The 24,699-nt window shown below is 44.9% G+C and overlaps 1 protein-coding gene across 1 annotated transcript in view; it reads left to right on the forward strand.

Moving 5' to 3' along the window:
- The window catches only part of LOC136645156 (kalirin), a 250,046-nt gene that overhangs the window by 217,323 nt on the left and 8,024 nt on the right, over nucleotides 1-24,699 (forward strand). Inside the window, exons 21-28 of the mRNA XM_066621402.1 lie at nucleotides 6,115-6,237; nucleotides 7,629-7,811; nucleotides 8,457-8,575; nucleotides 13,094-13,160; nucleotides 14,017-14,126; nucleotides 16,011-16,080; nucleotides 18,568-18,657; nucleotides 24,158-24,250. Of these exons, the coding sequence (XP_066477499.1) occupies nucleotides 6,115-6,237; nucleotides 7,629-7,811; nucleotides 8,457-8,575; nucleotides 13,094-13,160; nucleotides 14,017-14,126; nucleotides 16,011-16,080; nucleotides 18,568-18,657; nucleotides 24,158-24,250 (855 nt within the window). The remainder of the gene's footprint in view (nucleotides 1-6,114; nucleotides 6,238-7,628; nucleotides 7,812-8,456; nucleotides 8,576-13,093; nucleotides 13,161-14,016; nucleotides 14,127-16,010; nucleotides 16,081-18,567; nucleotides 18,658-24,157; nucleotides 24,251-24,699) is intronic.

Genomic DNA, 24,699 nt, shown 5'->3' on the forward strand with positions numbered 1-24,699 from the left:
TGCCCATTGACACCCACTCTCTGCTTCCTGGCCTCCAACCAGTTCTCAATCCACGAGAGGACCTGTCCTCTAATTCCCTGACTGTGGAGTTTTTTCAGTAGCCTTTGGTGAGGGACCGTGTCAAATGCCTTCTGAAAGTCCAGATATATAATGTCCACGGGTTCTCCCGCATCCACATGCCTGTTGACCTTTTCAAAGAATTCTATAAGGTTTGTGAGGCAAGACTTACCCTTACAGAAGCCATGCTGACTCTCCCTCAGCAAGGCCTGTTCGTCTATGTGTTTTGAGATCCTATCTTTGATGAGACATTCCACCATCTTACCCGGTATGGATGTTAGGCTGACCGGCCTATAGTTTCCCGGGTCCCCCCTCTTTCCCTTTTTAAAAATAGGCGTGACATTTGCTATCCTCCAATCTTCTGGTACCGTGGCTGTTTTGAGGGACAAGTTGCATACCTTAGTCAAGAGATCTGCAACTTCATTCTTCAATTCCTTAATAACCCTTGGGTGTATGCCATCAGGGCCCGGTGACTTATTGATCTTTAATTTATCAATGAGGTCTGAAACATCTTCTCTTTTAACCTCTATCTGACTTAACTCCTCGGTCAGGAGGGGCCGTTCGGGCAGCGGTATCTGCCCGAGGTCTTCAGCCGTGAAGACAGATGCAAAGAACTCATTTAATTTCTCTGCCATCTCTAAGTCTCCTTTTATCTCCCCTTTCCCTCCCTCACCATCCAGAGGGCCAACCGCTTCTCTGGCGGGTTTCCTGCTTCTAACATATTTGAAGAAGCTTTTATTATTCCCCTTAATGTTGCTGGCCATGCGTTCCTCATAGTCTCGCTTGGCCTCCCCTATCACCTTCTTACATTTCTTTTGCCACAGTTTATGTTCCTTTTTATTCTCTTCATTAGGGCAAGACTTCCATTTACGGAAGGAAGCTTCCTTGCCCTTCACAGCCTCTCTAACTTGGCTGGTTAGCCATGCGGGCACTCTCCTGGATTTAGTGGAACCCTTCTTTCTTTGCGGTATACACCTCTGCTGGGCCTCTATTACTGTTGTTTTAAGCAGCCTCCATGCACTCTGGAGAGACTGGACTCTTTTTACCCTCCCTTTCAACCTCCTTCTAACCAGCCTCCTCATTTGAGGGAAGTCCGCCCGTCGGAAGTCAAGGGTTTTTGTTAGAGATTTGCTTGGTATTCTTCCCCCAACGTGCACATCAAAACGGATCGCAGCATGATCACTGTTCCCCAATGGCTCAGTAACGTTTACATCTCTAACCAGGTCCTGCGTACCGCACAAAATTAAATCCAGAGTCACCTGTCCTCTGGTGGGCTCCTTGACTAGCTGATCTAAGCCACAGTCATTCAGCACGTCAAGAAATCCGGTTTCCTTATCGTGACCAGAACACAAATTGACCCAGTCAATATGAGGATAATTGAAGTCCCCCATGATTACAACCCTGTCCTTCCTTGTCACCTCCCTGATCTGTTTCCTCATTTCAAGGTCCCCATCAGATTTCTGGTCTGGAGGACGATAGCACGCCCCCAGTATTACATTGCTGCACAAGCCTGGTAATTTAACCCACAGAGATTCTACGGTGGAGTCGGACCCACCTTCAATCTCTACTTTGCTGGATTCTATCCCTTCCTTAACATAAAGGGCCACCCCACCTCCAACACGCCCCTGCCTGTCCCTCCTGTAGAGTTTATAGCCCGGGATTGCGGTATCCCACTGATTCTCCGCATTCCACCAGGTTTCCGTTATGCCCACTATGTCAATATTTTCCCTTGTCACCAGACATTCCAGTTCTCCCACCTTTGCTCGTAGACTTCGGGCATTCGCATAAAAGCATTTATACACGGAATGCCCCAGGATGGGCTGCTTATTCGCTCCTTTGTCCCCGCATCCTCTCATTGTGCCAAACCGTCTATCACATCCCATCACCCTACCTTTCCCAATTTCTTCTCCTACCCTGCCTTTGTCTTGTTGTTCTCTAACCTCCCCATCCTCATCCCATAGGGATGAGGAGTCCCGAACCGGATGCCCCTCGGCTCCTGTCGGCCTTCCCCCAGGGATCAGTTTAAAAGCTGCTCTGCCACCTTTTTAATGTTATGCGCCAGCAGTCTGGTTCCATTCTGGTTCAAATGGAGCCCGTCCCTCTTGTACAGGCCCCGCTTGTCCCAAAACGTTCCCCAGTGCCTAACGAATCTAAACCCCTCCTCCCTACACCACCGTCTCATCCACGCATTGAGACCCCTGATCTCCGCCTGCCTAGCTGGCCCTGCGCGTGGAACAGGTAGCACTTCAGAGAACGCTACCTTTGAGGTCCTGGCTTTCAGCTTCCTGCCTAAAAGCCTAAATTTGGCCTCCAGGACCTCCCAGCTACACTTGCCCACGTCGTTGGTGCCGACATGCACCACAGCCGCTACCTCTCCCCCAGCACTGTCTACCAGCCTGTCTAGACGAGAAGTGATGTCCGCAACCTTCGCACCAGGCAGGCAAGTCACCATGCGGTCCTCACATCCGTCGCAAACCCCCCTCTCTATGTTTCTAATAATCGAATCCCCCACTACAAGAAGCCCCCGACCCCCCTCCCGCCGAGGAGTATCCCGAGTGCGCTCGGATACGGGCCCATCCCCTGGAGAAGGGATCCCCCCTAGGGGATTGTTTCCCTCCTCTCCAGGATGACGTCCTCCAGTCCCGAGACTTCCCACCCGGGCAGCCGAGGAGCTGCACGCCTGAGGTTGGGACGAAGCCTGATCGTCCCCGGAAGTCTCCCCACCGTCCTCCTCTGGCTGCCTGCGCTTCTCCAGGTCGGCCACCAAGGCTTCAAGGGAGCGGACGCGTTCCCTGAGAGCCTGGAGCTCCTTGCACCGAGGACACACCCATGACTTATGCCCCAGAGGCATATAATCATACATGTGGCACTTGATGCAGAACACTGGATAGCCCCCACCCTGCTGCTGGCTGACTGACTGCATAGCTTTTCTGTTGTTGTTGTTGTTGTTTTATTTAGGGGTTCTTTTAAAAACCGTACACTGGATAGCAGCCCTCTTCTCAAGGGAAGAGGAAGGGCAGTGTATGGGGCCCTGGCCTCCTCGCCCTGCTGCTGAACTCGCCCAGATGCTAAACTCTTGTGCCTTACCTGGCACTTAGTTCCCAGAGCCACTGGGTTCCCAGAGGCCACACGCGTCTGCAGAGAGCCCCACGCGATGGCCCGCCTAGCTTTATACTCCTGGCTGGCTCCTCCCCCCTCCTTCCTTCCTGATTGAAAGGGGGCTGGCCTTCCCAGGTGAGTTTACAAAAGCTCAGGAAGGCAAATGGCTGCTGATGGGCGTGACCTACTCTGCAGGCTCCTGAATGGACTGCTTGGATTAGCCTAATGGGGCTCTTAATGGGTTGGGAATTGGCCCTTCCTAGGTCCTTTCCCTCCTAGTTCTGTTCTCTTAGGCTGGACTGTTTTTGTAACCTCAAGCTAGTTTTTATTTGGGTTTGTTTAATTATTTATTGCTCTCTAGATCCTGTGTCCCAATTTACTGACCTGTTTAGGTTATGTTCTAACTTAGATTAGGTTTAACCTGGGTTAAGTATAGGTTTAATTTAAACAAGTAGAAAAACCTGCTTTCCACTTTATCCTCCTCCCTTCCTTCGATTAAGTGCTACCTTAGGTGCAGCTAACTTTCAACTTTGATTTAAATGCCTGACCTTTAGGCTCTTACTCACGAGTAGGACTCTGCTCTTACTCACGAGTAGGACTCTGCTCCTGCTCACGAGTAGCCCTATGTACCTCCCTTAGGTGCTAACTTTCAATTTTGATTTAAGGTTGCTTTAAAGGTAAGATTAAGGTTAGAAGACAGGGAGTTAGAAAGACAAAGCGTTAGAATGAGTACACTTACCTCCTCCTCCTGCTCCTCCTCCTCTCCTTCTCCAAAACTCAGAGGTCTCCTTGCCTTCTCCTCGCCCAGATGCTAAACTCTTGTGCCTTACCTGGCACTTAGTTCCCAGAGGCACTTGGTTCCTAGAGGCCACACGCGTCTGCAGAATGCAAGGCATCTGCTCAACTGCTGAGCTATGGCCCTATCCCCACTGCACTTTTATTGTTAAAGGCATGAACTCTGGGTTGCAATTTAGTAACACTACTAACAGCCCAATCCTACCTATTCCCCCCCCCCCATGTGCAGCGGGGCTGGCGCAAGCAAAGCTACATCCCTTGGGGGATTTTGGCTGCTGGAGGTCTCCTTGGTGTAAGGGGACATGTGTCCCTTGCCCCTGGGTAAACCCTAGCAGCCTAAGGGCGCAATCCTAACCCCTTATATCAGTGTTTTCCAGCACTGCCATAAGGGCAATGCAGCTCTGAGGTAAGGAAACAAACATTCCCTTACTTTGAGGAGGACTCCATGAGTGACACCCGACTGCAGGATGCAGCACATGTCCCATTGGCACCGCTATGCCAGTGCTGGAAAGCACTGACATAAGGGGTTAGGATTGCGCCCTAAATGGGTCAACTTGCGATATCACTGATGTATGTCTGCATTGATCCATGTAGGTAGATCAGGCCCAGGGTTGGATATGGCACACACTAGTGCTGCCAATCCCACACTCCTCCAGGATCAATCCACCCTCAACCCCATCATCACCCTATTATGTCCTCCCCCTCCCAGTTCAACCCCCTGCCCTCCCTCGCACTGTGCTGCTGCACTGGACTTATGTGCTCTGGTGGACCTCTGTCACTCTGCTGGCACCAGCAGGAAGGCTCTGGATTCTTCTGGTCCAGGCGCTCATTAGGACTGGGCCATAAGATTTCCTTATTTTTTCCCCTTTGGCTTGCAAGGGATAGGTCTAAGCAGGTAACTTTCCAGACTTCCTGAAATTGTGGCACACATGTAAAACTGCGTCAAGTGGCCTTGGGAAAGTAATCTACATTGGAATACCTCCTGCACTCAGTTACTTTAGAAAACCAGCAGTGCACGCTGCCCAGCCCACGCTAGTATCTGTCAGCTCATGGGAGAGCTGTCGCAAAGACCAGTGTTTGCTGATGAACCCAGCTACCACTGAAGTGAGCAAGTGGTAGCTGGTCTGATGTAGTAGTATTTGAGGTACTATCTGAGATTATGAAAGATTCAAAGCTGCATACAGTCATTCCATGCTGTGATACAGATTGCTTGTGGCAAGATTTTGTGAGATGTCTGATTGGAGCTCTTTGGTTAGACTCCATCCTCTTAAACAGCCTTCCTTTACCCAGATCTGTGGTCTAGTGGGCTTTTCAATTTCACTAGAACTAGAAACTGCCTGTTTTGAAACCTGTTCATGAAAATGAGCAACTTGGATGCTGTGGCACCTAACTCAGCTTCATAGGAGCTAGCAAACTCATGCGTGCCTCTTTCAGCTAGCTTCCTGATAAAATATTATTATTATTATTATTGGCAACCTTCAGTCTCGAAAGACTATGGTATCGCGCTCTGAATGGTGGTTCTGGAACAGTGTCTAGTGTGGCTGAAAAGGCTGATTTGGGAGTGACAATCCCTTCCACACCAGGAGCAAGTGCAGTCTGTCCCTGGTCTATCTCCCTGGCTATGGGCCTTCCTTCTTTGCCTCTTAGCCTCAGACTGTTGGCAAAGTGTCAATAAGTGCCTGATAAAATAAGACCAGTAGTAATGGCATCAGAGCTGATGGAGACTGAAAAGACAGGGCAGAGGAGGTATCCCACAGTTAGCTGGCAAGGGCTGTTATTGAATGTAGTTGCAGACATGCCCGTGCCAACACCTGAATACAAGCCAAGGTGGTCACCTTGTGCTAGCCCCAGACTTTTCTTCCAGGCAGTCCTGAATTGGTGAAGCTTAGTGTGAAGAACAATGCCTTAATCCCAGTGAAGATGATTATTAGAGATTAATGTTGGAATGATGTTTTGAATTATTCCCATTTTGTCCTTGCTGTAATAAACTCCTTCCTGTATTAATTTCTGTTGCATCATGGCCCCTTGAACAAAGAAAACCACATGTTATACCCCACCCCTTTTAATGTGGACCACTTGGGTCAAGGTGGAAGGGGCTGGGACAGTGACAGCTGCGAACATTCCATTTTGTTTTCACCTTTTTTGACATTTCTTGTTTTTTAGGCATTAGACTGGATCCAGGAAACAGGGGAATATTATCTCTCTACTCACAACTCCACAGGGGAATCAGCAGAAGAAACTCAGGAACTTTTGAAAGAATATGGAGAATTCAAAGTACCTACCAAGGTCAGTGCTAGAGCCAGACTGGGCAGAGGGATGCCTTGGGCAAAGCTTTGCACTGGTCCTCTCATGGTGCTCTTGATGGCACATTGGGTGCTACCACTGTCAGAAGTACTGTCAGAATGTGGATTCGGGGTGGGGGGTTCAGCCTGGCTAGGTGGACCTTTTTGTGGACATGCTCTTGGCGAGTGTCTCACCTGACTGACCTCTGGCACCACCCCTTTCCATTTTAAAAAGCCATTTAAAATCTTTCCATTTTAAAAAGCCATGAGTTTCTCACAACAGCTTCAGTTTTACCCTCACTTTTCAGGGATCTAGCAATATATGTTTGGATCTGATCATTGTTGTCAAGACTTCTGGCTTAGGAACAAGATATTTTCCTTGAAATGCACAACAAACTACACATGAGCCAAACATATGCATGAAAATGAGAGTTTCCTGCATTTTACTTATTGTGACAGGGCAGTCTCTTGAAAAGTCCTAAACAGAATTGAAAGATTCATTTGTAGAAACAACTTACAGATATGATTTTCATAGTATTGACTGTTTATATTCACCCTGTATTCCTGAAAAATTGCTGAGACTGAAGTCTTTAACTGTTCAAAGAGCCACACGTTCTGCATTATTTTGGCCTTTATGGTTGAGTTTCATAGAACTGGGCTCACACATGTGTTAAACCAGTGGATTTCTTAACTATTTTTCCTTGAAAATTGTCTCCATGTCGTATTGACAGGCTGCCTCTGAAACTCTCTTCAGTTCGAAGGTAGCTTGCCATGTTTCATCAAGAGCTGTAGACTGAGGGAAATAATTCTAAAGCTGTGGAAGTAGTTTCACAGTTTTTTTGGATCCTGTCCAATGATCAGAATGGTTTAAGAACTACAGAATCTCAGTATTTCCTTTAAAATCTTATGAAAAGTCTCCTGCTATGCTTTCAAATTCTAGCTTCTAACAATGTAAATCCAAATAAGAATACATAAGCATGATGGTGATTTCACTCTCACAGTGCTACATTCCAAAGATTACCTCAGGTCTGGGCCATTTTGTAAAGTTACTGGGCCATTTACTAACTGTGAAAGTTAGATTCTGTTGAGTATCTGCAGGTACCGCTGGAAAAAAAAAATCCTGTTTTAAAGTTGTAATAGTATTCTGTCTCAAACCATGCTGAGGATAGCTGACAGTCTGAGCACATAAAAGGATGTGAAAATTCAAAAGCATTTTAGCTAACCAGATGTAAAGATTGCTTCAGCCTACGCTATGTCTCCAAAGATCTCAGGGACATTTTATGTTCCTGATTGTTTTGAGAAGAACGTGAGGCCCAGATGGCTGCAGTGTGTATATAGAAATTGAAGAAAATGTTCAGAGAAACAATGATAACCGAGGAACACTCTTTTGGGCAGCAAACCAAGGAGAAAGTGAAGCTTCTCATTCAGCTGGCTGATAGCTTTGTAGAGAAAGGACATACTCATGCCATTGAAATTAGGAAATGGGTTACCACCGTCGACAAACGCTATCGGGACTTCTCACTGAGGATGGGGAAATACCGCTACTCTTTGGAAAAAGCTCTTGGAATAAATACAGAGGTACTGTAAGTCCTGTATTTTACTGACATGCCTTAAACAAATAAGAACTCGTGTTGGAATTAGAATTGTCGTTTGTGAACCGTCTTTCCTGAATTACACACTGAGCTTTGGAGTGTGACAACACAGAGCTCACTCATGGTGGATTTTATGACTTAAGATTTGAGTAAATGCTAGGCATGATTGTGAAGGAGACAAATCTGGCCCTCCACCATTGACACTGGGTTGCTTGGAGACCCCATGAGGACCTAAAACAATGCCCATCCTTAAGGCAACTCCAGGGCTATGGGGGAAGGACATTGGTAGATAGGAAAAGGGGGGAGGAGAAAGAACTGGAACTCCTGAACCAGGGGTCTCAATTTTGACTGACCTTGGTAGCCAAACCAAAAGTTGCCAAGATCCTAATCCTGACAACAGAGACAGTGGTCTGCTCCAGTTTGATGCCTGACTTGCGCCTGTCAAATTTGACATGCCTTTAACTAATCATTAGCACTATAGGTGGTCTTTTTTTTTTTTCTCTGTAATTATCTATCTCTTCTCCCCACTTGAAGTGCTATTGTTTTTCCTTTCATCTCTTCCATTTTTTAGATGTGTTGACTTTTACAAAGTGTAGGAATATTTTTAAAATCTAAGTCACTACTTTTTCAGGATAACAAAGACCTTGAACTGGACATTATTCCAGCAAGTCTGTCAGATCGTGAGGTAAGACTACGTGATGCCAATCATGAGGCTAATGAAGAAAAACGGAAATCGGCCAGAAAAAAAGAGTAAGTGATGAGAAAACGGGCCTCTCAACAACATATCAAATGAATGTCAAAGCAGTCACTCCAATTCTGCAATTCTGCAATTGCAAGCCCACTCAGCTATGAGGCTAATAGAATATCATGCTACTGAATGTTAGTTGGGCAAAAGACCACAGTTTTAATAGAAGTAATACTGTATGATGGTTGCTGTTATTACTCTAGTGGCATAAGGTCCTTGACGGCTGTCACAAAACATGATATGCCGTCTGGAGCAGCTGGCCCTCTGCTGCAAGTGGTAAGCGGTGACCCAGGCACAGGTCCAAGTAGACCAGTGTGGTCCAGCTTTGGGCATCTGTGGGGCGGGCAACATGACCCTTGTGTGAGTCCAGCTGGGCTGATCCAGAAGCAATTGGCAGTGAGATAATGATATCACCACCAATTCCTTTCACATTCTGAGCCGCTGAAGTAATTCAGCAGGCTGAAGTAGTTCAGCAGGCTCAGGATGCAAGTGGTGGAGGTGGCTGTGGGTGCAGTGGGGTTTTTTGGTCTCCCTGCTGTACTGTTATGGCTTCTTGGAGAAAAGGAGAAGCTGGGACGGTGTAGCAGAGACACTGAAAGGTTCTGAAGCAGGAGGAAGTGGGGGGATGTGACCAGGCTTTTGGGGGCCACCAAAAAGGACCTTGCAGGCTGCATGCGATCAGCAGGCCACATGTTGGTCCACCTTGAAGTAGGCCCATAGCAGCGCCAGATGCTTACATGGAGGTGACTGCTGGAACTGCTTTCTCCCCTGTAGGATGCAGTGCATGGTCCAACAGCATGACTGCTTTGGTGGGGTAGGGAAAAGATAGGATTCGGGCCTTAGAGCCTGTGGACCTCAGTCGCAAACGTTCCGTAAGGCGCGTTTGTGGGGCTTACTGCCAGGCTCCCGCCGGAGCTAGCCAAGCTCTGGCCGGCGCTGAGCCAGTGTGCAGCGGGCACCCAGGTTCCGCGGCTCGGCGGTCTCCCGGACCATCGGGCTGTGGAACGGGAGATGGGGGCGTGGGGGAGGCGTTCCGGGGAGGGGGAGGCATGGCCGGGGGCGTGGAGGAGGCGTCTCAGGGGGAGGGGGAGAGTCAGGTCCACGGAGCCAAGCTCCGCAGGATCCAAGGCACTCGGGCAGGGCTACTTGCCCTATGCGAGCGCCTTTACTTTAGCAGCAACCAAAAGGTTGCCACTAAAGTGAGTAGCCCTATTGCGGGGCTGCTTCCCTTACTCGGGGGAAGGGGACAAATGTCCCCTTCTCCCAAGGAGCCTCCTGTGGTAGTGCGGGAGGTGCAGGATCCGGCAGGAGCCCTCTGTGGAGCCGCATGGTCCCGGAGTTCTAGACAGCTCAGGATTGGGCTGCCTGTTATATTGCTGTATCTTACTGAAGGATATATCTATTATGCGTCAGACAGTGACTGGTATAACAGATGGAACAAAAATATGTTAAAATATTGTATTATTTTATAAGAATAAATATAAGAAGAAATCCTCCCTAGCTGTTTGCTCTGATGGCTAACCTGCACATCTCCTATGATCATCAGATGCATGACCAGCAAAATGCAGGCCTTTTCTGTTGTGTAATCACATCTCTGGTATCAATTACCAGAACACCTGAGGACAGCCCCCTTGTTACACAGTTTCTGGTGGAGATTAAGGACTTATTTGTTTCACATGGCTTTTGAGGAGAAAGGAATCTCCTAGCGACCCTTTTTAATTTCTGTTGTTGCCTTTCTGTTATAACTGTTTTATATCTTAACTTAGGGCCAAATCCTATCGAGCGTTCCAGCACTGGTGTAGCCATGCCAATGGGGTATGCGCTGCATTCTGTGGTGGGAGGGTAGTTATGGAGTCCTCCACAAGGTTGCCTCCAGGCTGCATTGCAGATGCGCAGGTGCTGGAAAGTTGGATATGATTGGGCCCTTAATCTCCTCTTGTATCGTTTTTAATTGTTTTTAATAGTTTTATTCTAATATTTTTATTCAAATGTTTTTAGTCTGCCTTATTTTTAATTCTTATGATGTACACTGCTTTGAGCACCAGCACAGCAGTGCATAAATCTTTTAAATAAATATTAGCATAAAGAACACAGGGCCATTAATTTGATCGCTGCCTTTCAATCCAAAGTGTTAATTGTGATGTCTTATCATGAGTACTTATTTGCTATGCCCTCATGCTGAGCTTTTTCCATTTGACAACTTTCTTTGAGGAACTACTTACTGTTAGCTGTCTGGCATGCTGCTGCCTTAAAATGGGCATGTCAGTTCAGTTGGTGGTCCTCAGTTTTCACATTCAGATGTGCAAGTTGATCTGCATCAATTCTGAGTCTGCAACTGTATTGCCCCTTGCTGTATTATGGGCCCAGTCCTATCCAATTTGCCAATGCCTGTGCAGCCATGCCAATGGGGCATGCCATGCATTCTGTGGTGGTGAGGTAGTTACAAAGCCCTCCTGAAGGTATAGGAACCTTCGTTGCCTTACCTCAGGGCTGCATTGCAACTGCACTGGTGCTGGCAAGTTGGATAGGATTGGGCCCTATAGCTTTCATTCATGGACTGCTTGCTCTAAATTCTATATTTGTTAGCAATGGAACATAGATAACATGAAAAAGCACTACACGCACCACACAGACACACACATTATGACATGATGTTATGCGGAAATGGACTTTTCTTTCTGTCTGTGTGAGTGGCTAAATATCTATTGCTTTTTATTTATCAGGATAAAAACACATATCAGGATAAAAACCTATTCAGCCATAGTAAGACTAAGTAAATGTTTACATATTCTTGGCTCCAGAAATTGTAACATTTATGGAATTATGCAAATGATATGCTGCTGAGACAGCTACAGTTCAGTACAGACCACAATATGATCTAAATGGATTTCCATAATGCAAAGAGAAGATACTAGTATATTAAGGGGGTGAGAAGTAACCAAGCTGGATTGAAAGCAGAGGAGAAATATCAGGGGGAATTATGTAGTCCCAGAGTCTACAATTCACTGTGGAACAAGTATAAGTAGTTATCCAAACATATTTCAGTATAGCCCCAAATGTTTTTATTTTACCTTTTCCAATTCCCTTCTTCCTCTGTAGGATTGATGCTTCATAGCCCAATCCTGAGCTACCTGGGGCGCCCAGCCTTGGCGGCACCAAGAACTGCTACCGCCAGATCCTGCGTGCCCTAGGCTACTGCAGGAGGCGCCTCGGGAGAAGGGGACTTTCATCCCCTTCCCCCGGGTAAGGTAAGCAGCCCCGCAACGGGGCCACTCACTTTACCGCCAAATGTCGGCGGTAAAGTAAAGGCGCTTGTGTAGGGCACCAAGCCCTCCACAAGCACCTTGGATCCTGTGGAGTGGAGCTCCACGGACCTGCCTCCAGCCCACCCCCCTCCCCACATTACACCTCCGCGTCACACCTCCACCAGCCCTCTCTCCACCCCCACCGGCCTCCCCTCTCCCCGGAATGCCTCCTCCCCGCCCCCGCTTACCGTGCCGTGGCTTGGCAGTCGGGGAGACCGCCGAGCCGCGGAGGCTGGGCAACCACCCTGCACTAGCCCAGCACCAGCTGGGGCTGGGCTAGCATGGGCAGGAGTCTGGCGGTGAGGCAATGCAACAGTCTGCCGCAGCACGGAGCCGCAACACGGAGCTCAGGATTGGGCTCCAAGTTTCCTATTCAGACTTTATAAGAAGAAGGGGATATCTAAAAGTAGCCCTGCTTGATGTAGTGTGTAAAGTGGACCCTACTCTTCTAGTCCATAATGTTTGCATTGCTTTAGAAGACCACTTTTCTGATGTTGAACTGCAATAATACATATTGAAATGGCCAGCAAGTTATTGTATTTTTTCCTCTTCAGGGTTTCATACAGACAGTGCAAAATATTTAGGATGCAATCCTATATGTGCTTCCAAGTAAGTGCACATAGGATTGTACCCTTAATCCTTTTGAGCTCTCTGAATAACATCTTGCATAGCAGCAGACCTCTCCAGCCCTGCGCCTGGGGCAAAGGTCTGCGATGGCGCCCCCCCATGGCTGTCACTGCCCCCCCATTAACTTCCGCCCCCCTACTCACCTGAGGCTCATGGAGCCTCGCGCAACTTTAGCCCGTGTTGGGGAAGCCTCTCTGAGGTTCTCCAATGCTATAAACCGTGCTTCCTGAAAACCAGAAGCACAGTTTCCAACCCCGTCGGGAGCCTTAGAGAGGCTTCCACAGGGTACTAGAAGCTCACACTTGGGGCATTTGTCCCATTGGACCTAATGGTAGGTCCACAACTGATCTTGCAGATGAAGGAATAAACATCACTTGCTAGGCACCCCATGTGTGTTTTTATTATAATAATTATTATTATTATATCATTATTATTATTGCAGAAAATACAGAAAATGGAACTTAAATCCCACCAAACTTTTGAGTAAACATATATACATAGGACTAATTTGCATAGCATTTAAAATGATTTTTTCCCCCCTTGGATGTGTGTTTAATGTATAGCTTGATTCAGAGTCTTTTCTTTTTCTAGATTCATCATGGCTGAACTGCTTCAGACTGAGAAGGCATATGTCAGGGACTTACACGAATGTTTAGAGGTATTTTTCAGGACAAACACAATATGTTGTTGTTGTTGATATTGTTGTTATCAATAATCCTGTGGTATTTCAGAGATCTAATTGCCATAATAAAATTTGTTGTAAATTCCAAACGTGAAAGAGAACTGTGATGCGGTGTCATAGCGTTTGGTTCAGTTATGGCAGGGCTTTGAAGATCACATGCAGCCAGGACATTACAGAAGGTCTGTATGATGATTCACAGCTCTCTGAAACAGCCACTGTTGCATAGCAACTCATGGGAGAGGGCCTAGCTCATGGCATATATGCACCAACAGTCTGCACATGTGCAACACCTGGCTTGTTCTACCAGGTGAAATGATGTAGGAGAATATGGGTGAAGCTGGTGTGTTCACAGTAGTTACACTCTGCTTTCTGCCAGCATGCTTCAATGGGAAGTGAGTGAGTCCTAGATCAGTTGTGCCTAGAGGAAAAAGTGACATTCAAACTAGACCACAGGGGAAGTGTGTACTTTTGAACTGCCTGCAGTTCAGTCCAGGAATATACAACCACTTCTTTGACCACCTGGCTTCATCTGAACATTCTTTCTGTTCTTAGGCTGATATCTTCATGTCTCCATTTTTATTTATTTCTCATGTCACTGAAGCATCCACATTCCTTTTTGTGCCATTTAGTTATTTGATTTTTCTCTGTAAACCGCTTTGTGAACGTTCAGTTGAAAAGCGGTATATAAATACTGTTAATTAATTAATTAATTATTCTTGAGGTTTTTGTATAGAATCTCACAATTTCCCTTATTCTATACATTTGGCAACCAAACAAGATGTTTTCTTTTGTTGTGCATTCATTATGTTTAACAACCATGGTTGTCTTCCAGACCTACCTGTGGGAAATGACAAGTGGAGTTGAAGAGATACCCCCAGGAATTCTCAATAAAGAGCACATAATTTTTGGCAACATCCAGGAGATTTATGACTTCCATAATAAGTATGTTTTCTTAAATATTTTCATAAAAGATCCCCTATAGAAGTGCCATGTTCTGTCTGGCTACATGATGTGTACCAATAGTTGCTTCTGAAATATAAATAAGATGACAGTGATATAAGCCACTGGTGTTTGGGGCGGGAGGACCAAAGCACTAATAGTGACTTCTGAAGTACAGGTGCAACCTATTTATCCACGGATTTGTCTCAATTCGAATGGGGTGGGGGGAACGGAAAGTCACACACACCTTTGCCTCCTTTGCCCTGCGCTGGCTTCTCACTCAGTTTCAGGGCAGCCCAAAACACTGCAAAAAGGCTCTGCCTCACCCAGGCAAGGAATTAGCCCTGGAGCCATGGAAGAGGTTCCCCTTGGGAAGGAACAATAACACTCTTGGAGCCCCTGAACCAGCAAAGAGGCTGAAGTGGGGAAGGGGGGGCAGAAAACCTCTGTAGCCAGAGCACGTGCAGCAAGGTGGAGCTCCCTCTCTCTCTCTCTCTCTCTCTCTCTCTCTCTCCCTCACACACACACACACACACACACACACACACACACACACAGAGGGGCTGGTGCGGTAGCAACAGAGGGGATCGCTTTAAAAAACCCAGGAAGTGTTTGCCCAATTCCCCCCCCCCAGATGATGCAGGCTCTCTGTACTCCAGCCTACAGAAACAAAACAACCCAGCAAGCAAGCCTTCCTAGCAAGCAAAGCATGAGGTTTAGACTACTATCCTCTCCACACTTTCCTGGGAGTAAGCCCCATGGACCGCAACGGGGCTTACTTCTGAGTAGAAATGCATAGGACTGGACTCTTAAAAGCTCAGCATCCCACCTGTGAAAGGGGGAGGAGGTGAAGGAGCAGAGCAGAGGGAATTGATAACAGCTGCCTTAGTTTCCTTCCAGCCCCAAGTGTCAGGCTGCAGTGTATTTGCTTAACTCTATGGAATTTAGCACAATGCGTTTTTTCTTAATCACGCCAGGTCATGGACCGGAACTAATGCGTATAAATAGGCTCCACCTATATAAGTAAGATAACAGTGATATGAGCCACTGGTGTTCCTGGAGGGATGGGCAAAACTCTTAAGTTTTTCAGGTGCCTGAATGTCTGTGAAAAGTGGCCCCTCCCCCATGCTTTCAGAGCCATCTGTGGCTACAAAAGCAAAGCATGGAATGTAAAAGATTTCATGCCTGGTCTACATATGCCCCACAACAATAAGTTGGGAATGCTGGGTCAGAATGCTGAGGTGATAAAATGGATTGCGCCGCTTCAGATTGCAGGGGGATGATAACACAGTTGAAAGCTTCCTTGTGTAATTCTCCCAGACTTCCTGCAACTAGTAAACTAGCAGGCTAGAAACATTCTGCCTGATAGTTTTCTACTTGCAGTGCTTTTCTACATTGGAGAACATTCAGAAATAGCGATCTGAAGCAGTACCATCCATTTTACCACCTCATTCTGCTGTGAGTACAGAACAGACATGATTATTGAAATTTCATGAGGTTGGTTTTACATACTGCAATCTGCCATCAAACTGTATATGAAACAAAATTCAAGATGAAATTGGAGAGTCCTTTGGGGGTGAAATATATGTATGAATGTTTCATCATCCAGCACCTGCTCCAGCCAGATGGGTAAAGTATTTCTCTGATTTTTTTTTTTTTTTACCTGCAGGGTTCCGTAGGGATTGAATGGTATAAAAACTCATTAATACCTTCTTATCTAAAGCTGTGCAGGCTGGCAGAGGGGAGGGCATGGCAGTACCTATTGTAACTGACTAAGGCTTCAATCCACACTTACATGGGAGTAAGCCCCATTGATTATAAGGGGAATTATTTCCAAGTAGACATGCATAGGATTGGGCTCTAAAGCCCTTTGTCTTTCTTTTTCAGCATTTTTCTGAAAGAACTTGAAAAATACGAACAACTCCCTGAAGATGTGGGTCATTGCTTTGTCACCTGGGTAATGAGCCTTAACATAGCATTATTTATTAACAGGTCTCTTATGCACTCCAAGTAGGGACTGAACAGCTTTAACTGGGCCGAGGTGGTATGTAGCTGTTCTGGTAGTACTTTGTTAAAGGGTAGGTAAGTGAACCTTTTAGGAAGGTTTTCTTCAAGCATGTTGGTTAAACATCCAGCGAGCAAGTGATTCCCAATGATAGATTGCAACTTTCACAAGATGCCAGATGTCTGCCAATGGATGAAATGCAGTACAAACAGAATAAGAATATGAGGTGATTCTTTCCTGATTAGGGCTTTGATGTTACTGGTGAGTTCCCAAAATGATGAATCAGCTCTCTTGAGTAAAAGGTTTGGGAGCCAACGATAGTTTCTTTTCCCTTTTATTCTCTGTTCTGATTTTCCAACCTTTTGTGACATTTTAAAATTTCAGTATTCTACTGATGGGGATTGTAAAAGTCAAGTATTCTGTTATGATGGATTTACTTGGATCAAAGAGCTTCTGTCTCAGTGGAGACAGAATGTGTAACAGTGAGCGCTGGGAGTGTGCTGGGAGGCAATTCCCAGCACCAGTGCCTCTGTAACCCTAACTCGCCTTCTATGGTTATAGTACGAGGGCTATTCTGAACTTGGCTGTTAAGAAAACAATTTATTACTGCTCAGAGATTAAATACCATGGCCACACTGCTTCTCCATGCAATCTCCATCTGAATTGAGGCAATTGTCATGTCCTAGGACATGACATGACATGAAGAACCTCCATGAAGGTTCTTCTCCTGAACACCAGGGAGTTCAGCCAGCTGGTAACCAGTTCTGCAGGTTGCTGTGTATGTGTCACTGTGTATGCATGCAGAAGAAGCAGCTCAATGTTATTGCTCTCCTCCCTCCCAGGTGATTGTCCTTTAAAGTCCTTCCTTTAAGGTCCCAGAACACAGTGGTCAAACAGACAAAATTTGTTTGACAGGTTCACTGTTTGAGCAGTAAGCTCTGTAAGACAACCACAGTTCAAATAAACAAGAAACTAATGGCCACTGTGTCCTGGGACCTTAAAGGAAAGGCCTTAAAGGACAACAATCACCTGGAAGGCAGGAGAGCAATTTGGAACAAATGATATTGGGCTGCTTCTTCTGCATGACAATGCATGTATACAAACAGCTACCTGCAGAATGGGTTACCAGCTGACTGAGCTCCCCTGTGGGAAGGTTCTTCATGGAGAGGATAAAGAAGCTTGTTCCATGTCATGACAATTGCCTCAATTCAGATGGAGATTGCAAGAAGAAGTAGTGTGGCCATGGTATTTAAGTTCTGAGCAGTATTAAATTGTTGTCCTTAAGTCTTGTTTTTTTAACATCCATATGGTACTTACTTTCAGAATAACCATCATATGTTGTCTGCACAGAAACCTCTGTACCTGGGAAGAGACCCAGAGAGCGACTGCCTGGACAGGGCTTATGATCTGGAGATTAGGTTAGAAGTGTGGAGGTCCCATAGGTAGCAACAGACCTCCCTAAAGAGATATGCTTAGCCGCATCACTACATGCCTTTAGAGCAGAGGTCTCCAAACTGGAAACCACTGTGTCCCAAAAAAAGCCCTCTCCATCTCGAGCAGAGCTTACTGTTCTGCCTCGGCGCCACACTTCTTTTAAGTTGATCTGGGCATAGGGATGTAGCACTGCTCACAAAGGGGGAGGGCTTTTTCCAAACCATGGATCTGACCTGCAGACCAGGGTTTAGAAATTCCTGCTTTAGAGGGATAGTGAAAACTGTTCTATTTCAGCAAGTTTTTTGAGTGTTGCCTCTGTGATGAGTGTTTTAATCTTTTGTACTATTACTATATTATGTACTATTGTAGTAACTATTACTATATAGTGTGTATGCTATACTATATAGTAATTATTTCTATATTATACTATTGTAGTAACTATTAATATATTATATTATGCTATATTATTTGTTCTATTCTAAATCTGAGTTTTTTCCCCAAATAAGTTTTGATTTTATATTATTTTAAGTATTTTTTGTAAGCTTCCTTGATTACATTATTATACAGAAATGTGATGTAAACATTTTAGAAATAAATACAATAAACACATGTTTAAATAGAAAATCTCAGTTCCAATTAAAAAAAAAAAAATCTGGCCACCTAATCCTATTCAGTCTGCCAGCCATATTTCAGCAGTCCAAAAGGCCTGTTTAAATATCCACTGAAATATGACAGTGGGCACCATAGCCTTGACAGAACTCAGATTTAGTTCAGGGTAAAAACAATCATTTTTATCTTCAGAGTAAAGTAGCTATGGTTGCCCCTATTGCATTCTGACATTAAGCATATCTTCTGCTTTTTATTGTTCTATTAATCTCCAATGGTGTTCTTGTTAGTGGGTCAGATTAATATCTATTTATTCAGTGGAAGTTTAATGGGAGATGGTACAAGCTCAGCATTTGCTTGTCTTGCTTATTTTTTGCCTCTTGATGTTTATTTTTGCAGGCAGATAAATTTCAGATGTATGTTACCTACTGCAAAAACAAGCCTGATTCTAGTCAGCTGATCCTAGAGCATGCAGGAACATTCTTTGATGTAAGCATCTATCACTCTTCTCTGTCAGCTTAAGCAATGATGCATGTGATTGTTTGGTTTCTATCCTGTCTTTTTTTGTTTTGTTTTTGTTGGCAACTGTATAGTGTTCATTCTTATAGTAGCAGCCAGGGAAGGATGCATGAAGGGGAAGCCCCAGCTAATGCCAACATCAACACCAACTTTCTGGATGGTGCTTCTAATGCAGGGGTGTCAAATATAAAGCCTGAGGGTCGGATGCAGTTCCTGGAAGCAATTTCTCTTGCCCCCACTATAATTGGGCTCTCCCAATTGGGTGTGATGATTGAGCCCTCATCTTGAAAACAGGAACAAGATTTGCACATTTTCTATACTGTCATTTGTAGCTAATGAGTTCCTATGTGAGAAAGAAGTGCTTATTTCTGCCCATCATCTGCATAATGTTGTCACTTCCTGCTTAATAATGGTCGCTTCCGGCCCTCAACAGGTGCCATGGATGCTGTTTGAACCACTCTGTGAAACGAGTTTGTCACTCCTGTGCTAACAGAATTAATGTAGAAGCTCTGATCCAGCTGTATGGGGAGATTTTCCTTGGTCCAAACTATGAAGCCAAAGCAGTTGGAAGAAGCTGAGACTGCTGTAATAGCTACCTGTCTTACAATGCAATCCTATTAATGTCTACTCAGAGAAAAGTTCCATTGTGTTTAATGGGGCTTGCTACTAGGAAAGGGTGTATAGAATTGCAGCCAAGAGTTATGCCATATATTTCTGCTGTTTTGGGTATAAATTGACAGTTTCCATGAAGATAAAATCTTCTCCCCAACACACGTAAACATACATGCAAATTCCACTTCCAGTATGGGAATAATAACCTTTTTAATACAAATAAATCTGCATTTTAGTGGGGAGAATCAACATTTTGACAGTGTTGAAAATGTTTGTGAAAAATTATGTTTTGACTGTTGGATTCTGAGCAAAGATGCATAGTAGCAAAGATCTAGTAGCAAATGTTTTGAAATGTATGTATGACCCCTAAACTCTCTGAATTGTGTCACATGCTGTCTCCTTGTTCTCACACATAGGGCAGTGTGTGACTGATCTGTCTTTGCCCTTGTGCCATCCCACAATGGAAATCTGCCACAGTACAGAAAAGTGACCATCACATTCTATCATGGGTACTGTAAATATCCATGTGATCATAGCCCCTGCTCTCTATATGCTGAGCCAAGGGAAGTTTTAACAAGCCAAATATTGAGCAGTTCACTACATACAGTAGAGACACTGTCTGCTAATTATACTGTAGGTAGGCTTCCAATTTGGCTGGTCTACTTAGCATAATAGTTAATGTAATCCTAAATTGGGCATCTCTAGTTACAAATATAATCCCCTGACAGGCTTTCTACCTAGATGCAGCTGTTAAAGCTTTATATGACTTATTTCATTGCATATCATTGATTAAATTTCATCTAATCAGTTCAGTGTTTAGAACTGTTCATGTGAATTTAACACACTCCCTCCCCCCAAAAAAGATGGAATATTGTTGTTTTAATTGGGCAGGGTCTCACAGAGCTCTCTTTTGAAATTATCTGTACCCCCTTGGTGAAAATGAGTATAACAGTTAAATATACTGACCAGCAGGTGGCATCCCAGCCTACTCAAAGGATTCCGGAAGGGATGTAACATTTCAGCAGATTTACATGTTTAACAGGATGTTGACACAGATTAAAAAGTATTTGTCTAGCTAAGCTTTTCCAGCCCAGCTGTGTTGAGCTGGTTGGAAGCCTTCTGATATTGCTTAATACTAAAAAGCTGACATTTCAGCCCATTATGTTTTGCAAGTGGATGGTGATTTTTGTTTTCGTTTCATCTTTGCTTTTTTAATGATGATAGGGTAAGGAAATCCCTTTTCCTGAAAAGCCAAGGGTGGAGGGGAGGAAAGAACCTGACTTTTTCTGTATTAAATTATTGAAAATCTGCTACAGTTTTGTTCTGGCTGCTTGTATAGGAATTCAGTCATACCAAAAAGACTGCAAACAGCTCCTGTCCTAATTTGGTACTTTTTGGATTGATTATGCAAATTCAGGGCAGCAGACAAGCAGAGGTAAAGAATATCATGGTATAAATTGTGTGAACCATTGACAGAGAACTTATTATTTACTTTTTCACTGATACTTTGAACTGTAAAGTCACCTGTACACCTTTCTAAGTGGGAGCCAACAGCTGTCTAAGCTAGCAGTAAATCCTCTACGCTAGCTGGATTCCAGTTTCTTGGCTATTTTCCACTGGAAAACTACTCTAGAGAGCTCTTTTATATGGTCTAATTGGTTATTATCTTTTCTTTAATATTTTCTGGTATCAGAACAAAACAAAACAAAAAAACACCAGTGGCCCAACGTAAGTCACAGAAAAAGTGCCCAAAGAGCAAGTGTAGGAGGTCTCCCTACACCAAAATGACCACCTAAAAGCACCTGAACTCAGCCTTCAGAGCTGTGTATCTCATTACAGGGTGGGGATAGCAGACCAGTAGGGCTGGAATGAAGGGACCTCTTGGGTTCCGCAACCATGTGCTCGTTGCTGGGATCAGTGTCCCAGTGCACTACTGATTGCTCTGACCTTGTCACAACCTGCTCAAAGCCTGTGGGACACAGCCGGGTAAGTTCACAACCCCTGGTAAGGGTTGCACATCCCTCGTTGCCACAGAGGTTCTCTCCTCTGTGGGTTGCAGCATGTTCAGGGTCTGCATACAGCTAGACATCTGCGCTTCCTGGCTTATGTACATAAATGTTGGGTTGTGCTCTCCCTGCATGGAATACATTATAGCTTTCTAACACTCAGTGGAACTAAGGGGGAAAAAGGCAGTAGAAAATCTGGACTATTTTGGTATGCTTAATTTGTTACATAATTCCTACAGAGAAGGAATTTGGAGCGAGTGTAGTGTAACCGTTAAGAGTTCAGGCTGCAAACTGGAATTATCTCTTCTAAGGATTACTAATTTAATGTACATGAAGCGCTTCAGAAAAAGCACTATATTTTTCTTCATATTACTAGTAGGAATTAACACGCAACCTGTGTGTACACTGATCCGACATGAGAGCTTTCATTATGTGTGCACGCTTTGTATATGCACTGGGAAGCCGTGGCAGCTAGGAATTCCCAGCACGCCTGCACAATGCCAAAAAACAATGAGTAGGGTCATTGTGAGTAATATCTACACATTGATTTTCATGTGTATTATTTTAGCAAACTGAACTGACTGCCCAAATGGGAATTAGTTATGGAGTAGAAGAATCATTACACTGTTGCTGAAGTATGATTCCATACCTGAGGAAGGGAGTAGAGCTGACTGGCTTTTTTCGGTATCTGTCCCATCACATGGATTGTTGTTACACTCCGTTTACTTCTCAATTTCCTCAGGAACCATGCATTAGGAAGAGCTAAGATCTACTCACCTTCCCTATTGTAACAGCTTCTGCTTGTTCTTGCTACTTCTACTACCTCCCTTCATATTTCCCATGGGAGAAAGATGAGGAAATTATGCTAGATGAAGCCACTCTTCTTCACTCTTCTTGCTTCACTGTATTTCCTTGTAGAATGTTGAAGAGTGAGCACAACTTCACAGCCAAATGCATGCATGCCTGGCACCCGGCTATCAAAAACGTGCATATCTAGGGAAGGGACCTTCCTGTCCTTTGTGCATTTCCTTGTACACGAGTGCCCCTGCTTTGTTCCTTGCTGTTAGGAACAAGTTGAAGAAGTCAGAGAGGGCAGTGCTATGGCAGTGCCGGCACAAGGTGTCACAAACAGGTTGTAAAGCACAAAGAGTTTTGTAAAGATCTGGAGCTGCAGCCACCAGTGCCGGTGGGTACAGCACCATGTGGCGCAGGTTGGGGGGAGAATGGAACAGAGGTGGGGAGGGATGTTTCTGGACCGGGGAGGTCAGGGAAGGACACAGTTCAGGCCCAGGAGAGAGGCAAGATCAGCAGTTCAGGCGCATTCTGTTCCCCCTCCCAGACCTGGAAGGCTGACAGGGGGCTTCTCAGACTTGTGCTAGCTATTTCGCTGGCATGGATCCAAGTAGCCCCATTGGGCAGGCTGGGGCCCCACACAGGGTAAGAGAACAAACGTTCCCTGATCTCAAGGCAGCCACCAACCTGCTCAAACCCAGCACTGGATACAGTGTAGGCCCTGCGGCCCTGCTGCATCAGCACTGGCTAGGACTGAACTGCCCGTCGCCCTTTTTGCTGAATAAAGCAAGTACAGTTCACACAATCCTCCATAGATTTGAATGGATCTGAATCAGACTTTTTAGTTCCAGGACCCACTTTTTAGAATGACGCTATATCAGGACCTACTTAACTTCATGAGACTAAAAAAAAAAAAAAATTCACTTTACCAGCCACTCAAGCCTCTGTTTTTATCCTTTTTACTATGGTAGGGGGCTGCCTTCTGGAGAATTTGTTGAGCTCCATATTCATCAGATCAGAACCATCCTGGTGGCCTTGCATTCCCCTTCAGCTGACCTTTAATAGGAGCTGAGGCATGCCTGTCTACTCATGAGTTAACACCCATGTGGCTCATTTTCCTTGTCAGTTTGGAAGGAGGACTTGTTTTTTAGTGTTTTGGGGGCCTGTGGTTATTGGATCGGGACCATTCTGGTAGTGTTGCATTCCTCTCAGTCTGCCTTTTGAGGTGGACTGAGGCACAGTTGCCTACTCATGAGTAAACATTCATATGCAGCTCAGGGCCCAATCCTATCCAATTTTCCAGCACGGGTGCAGCCACAATGCATCTCCAAGGTAAGGGAACAAATGTCTCCATACCTTAAGGAGGCCTCTGTGACTACCTCCCCATCACAGGATGTAGTGCATGCCCCATTGGCACGGCTGCACTGACTGGAAAATTGGATAGGATTGGGCCCTCAGTTTCACTTTCCTTAGGGCTCAATACATTTTCCTATCAGCTTGTCAGTTTCACGTCCCACTAATAATCAGGTCACAACCCACAGTTTGGGAAACACTTCCCTAAGGAATAACAAGAGGTCTGTAGGTTTGTGAGCAATCTATATCTCTAAATGCCTAAGGGGTTTTAAGAATGATCGGTCGCCATCCCACCCAGGATAGTGAATAGGAGACAACTTAGAAGATGAATAGCTTAGACTTTAATGGTATCTGATTTAAACCCCTATAAATCCAAAGAAGTCAGGTTTTATTTGGGAGTAAATATGTATTTAAAGCAATCCATTTATTATTTTCTTGGCAGAACCTTAACTGGCACGCTGCTTGCATACAGAAGTTTTCGTTAAACGGCCACAGGGGAGGATACAAAATTTCTCTGTGGTGTACTGTTGTTCTTCAAGAAACCACATAATAATCACTAGTGCCAAAGAACTGGTCAGCTCAGGTATTTTGCAGCTAAAATTGATTGTATGTGGCTGGTTTTGAAATTGAATAAGAGGCTAGGAACCATTTCATTGTAGTCTGTTTTTGTATGTATAAATGCATTTGGGGATTTTTTTTTAACTTAGGAAATTCAACAGAGGCACGGTCTGGCGAACTCCATTTCCTCATACTTAATCAAACCTGTCCAGAGAATTACCAAGTATCAGCTTTTATTGAAGGTACACCAATGGCTTATTTTTCCTGTTATGATATTTATGTAGATATCTCTTTATTTAGCTGATGCATAAGTTCAACAGCTGGGGATGTGAATGCCACATAAATTAAATCTGTAATTTAGATTTGATTTACAAGATATTCTTTTCAATGGCAAATCTGGAGAAGCACTGCATGGTTCATTATTGTAATAATGTCCATTTGTATTCTAAACTCATTTTGGTTCCTCTATCCCATGATAGTTTTGTGCCATATGGCTCCCTATGCACATGCTCTGCTCATCAACCATCTTTCTGTCTCCTTTCAAGCTCATTCTTAAACCAGCTTTTTTTAGCAAAATCTTTCCTGCAGTGCCATAGTATCATCACCACCATTTTCCTGCTCAGCTACTGCCAGTTATACCTCCTGTCCCACCGTCCTGTCTACTCCTTCAAGAAGCCCTGTTCTCAAACAT

Source organism: Tiliqua scincoides, chromosome 1 (assembly GCF_035046505.1).
Source record: "Tiliqua scincoides isolate rTilSci1 chromosome 1, rTilSci1.hap2, whole genome shotgun sequence".
Lineage (NCBI taxonomy): Eukaryota > Metazoa > Chordata > Lepidosauria > Squamata > Scincidae > Tiliqua > Tiliqua scincoides.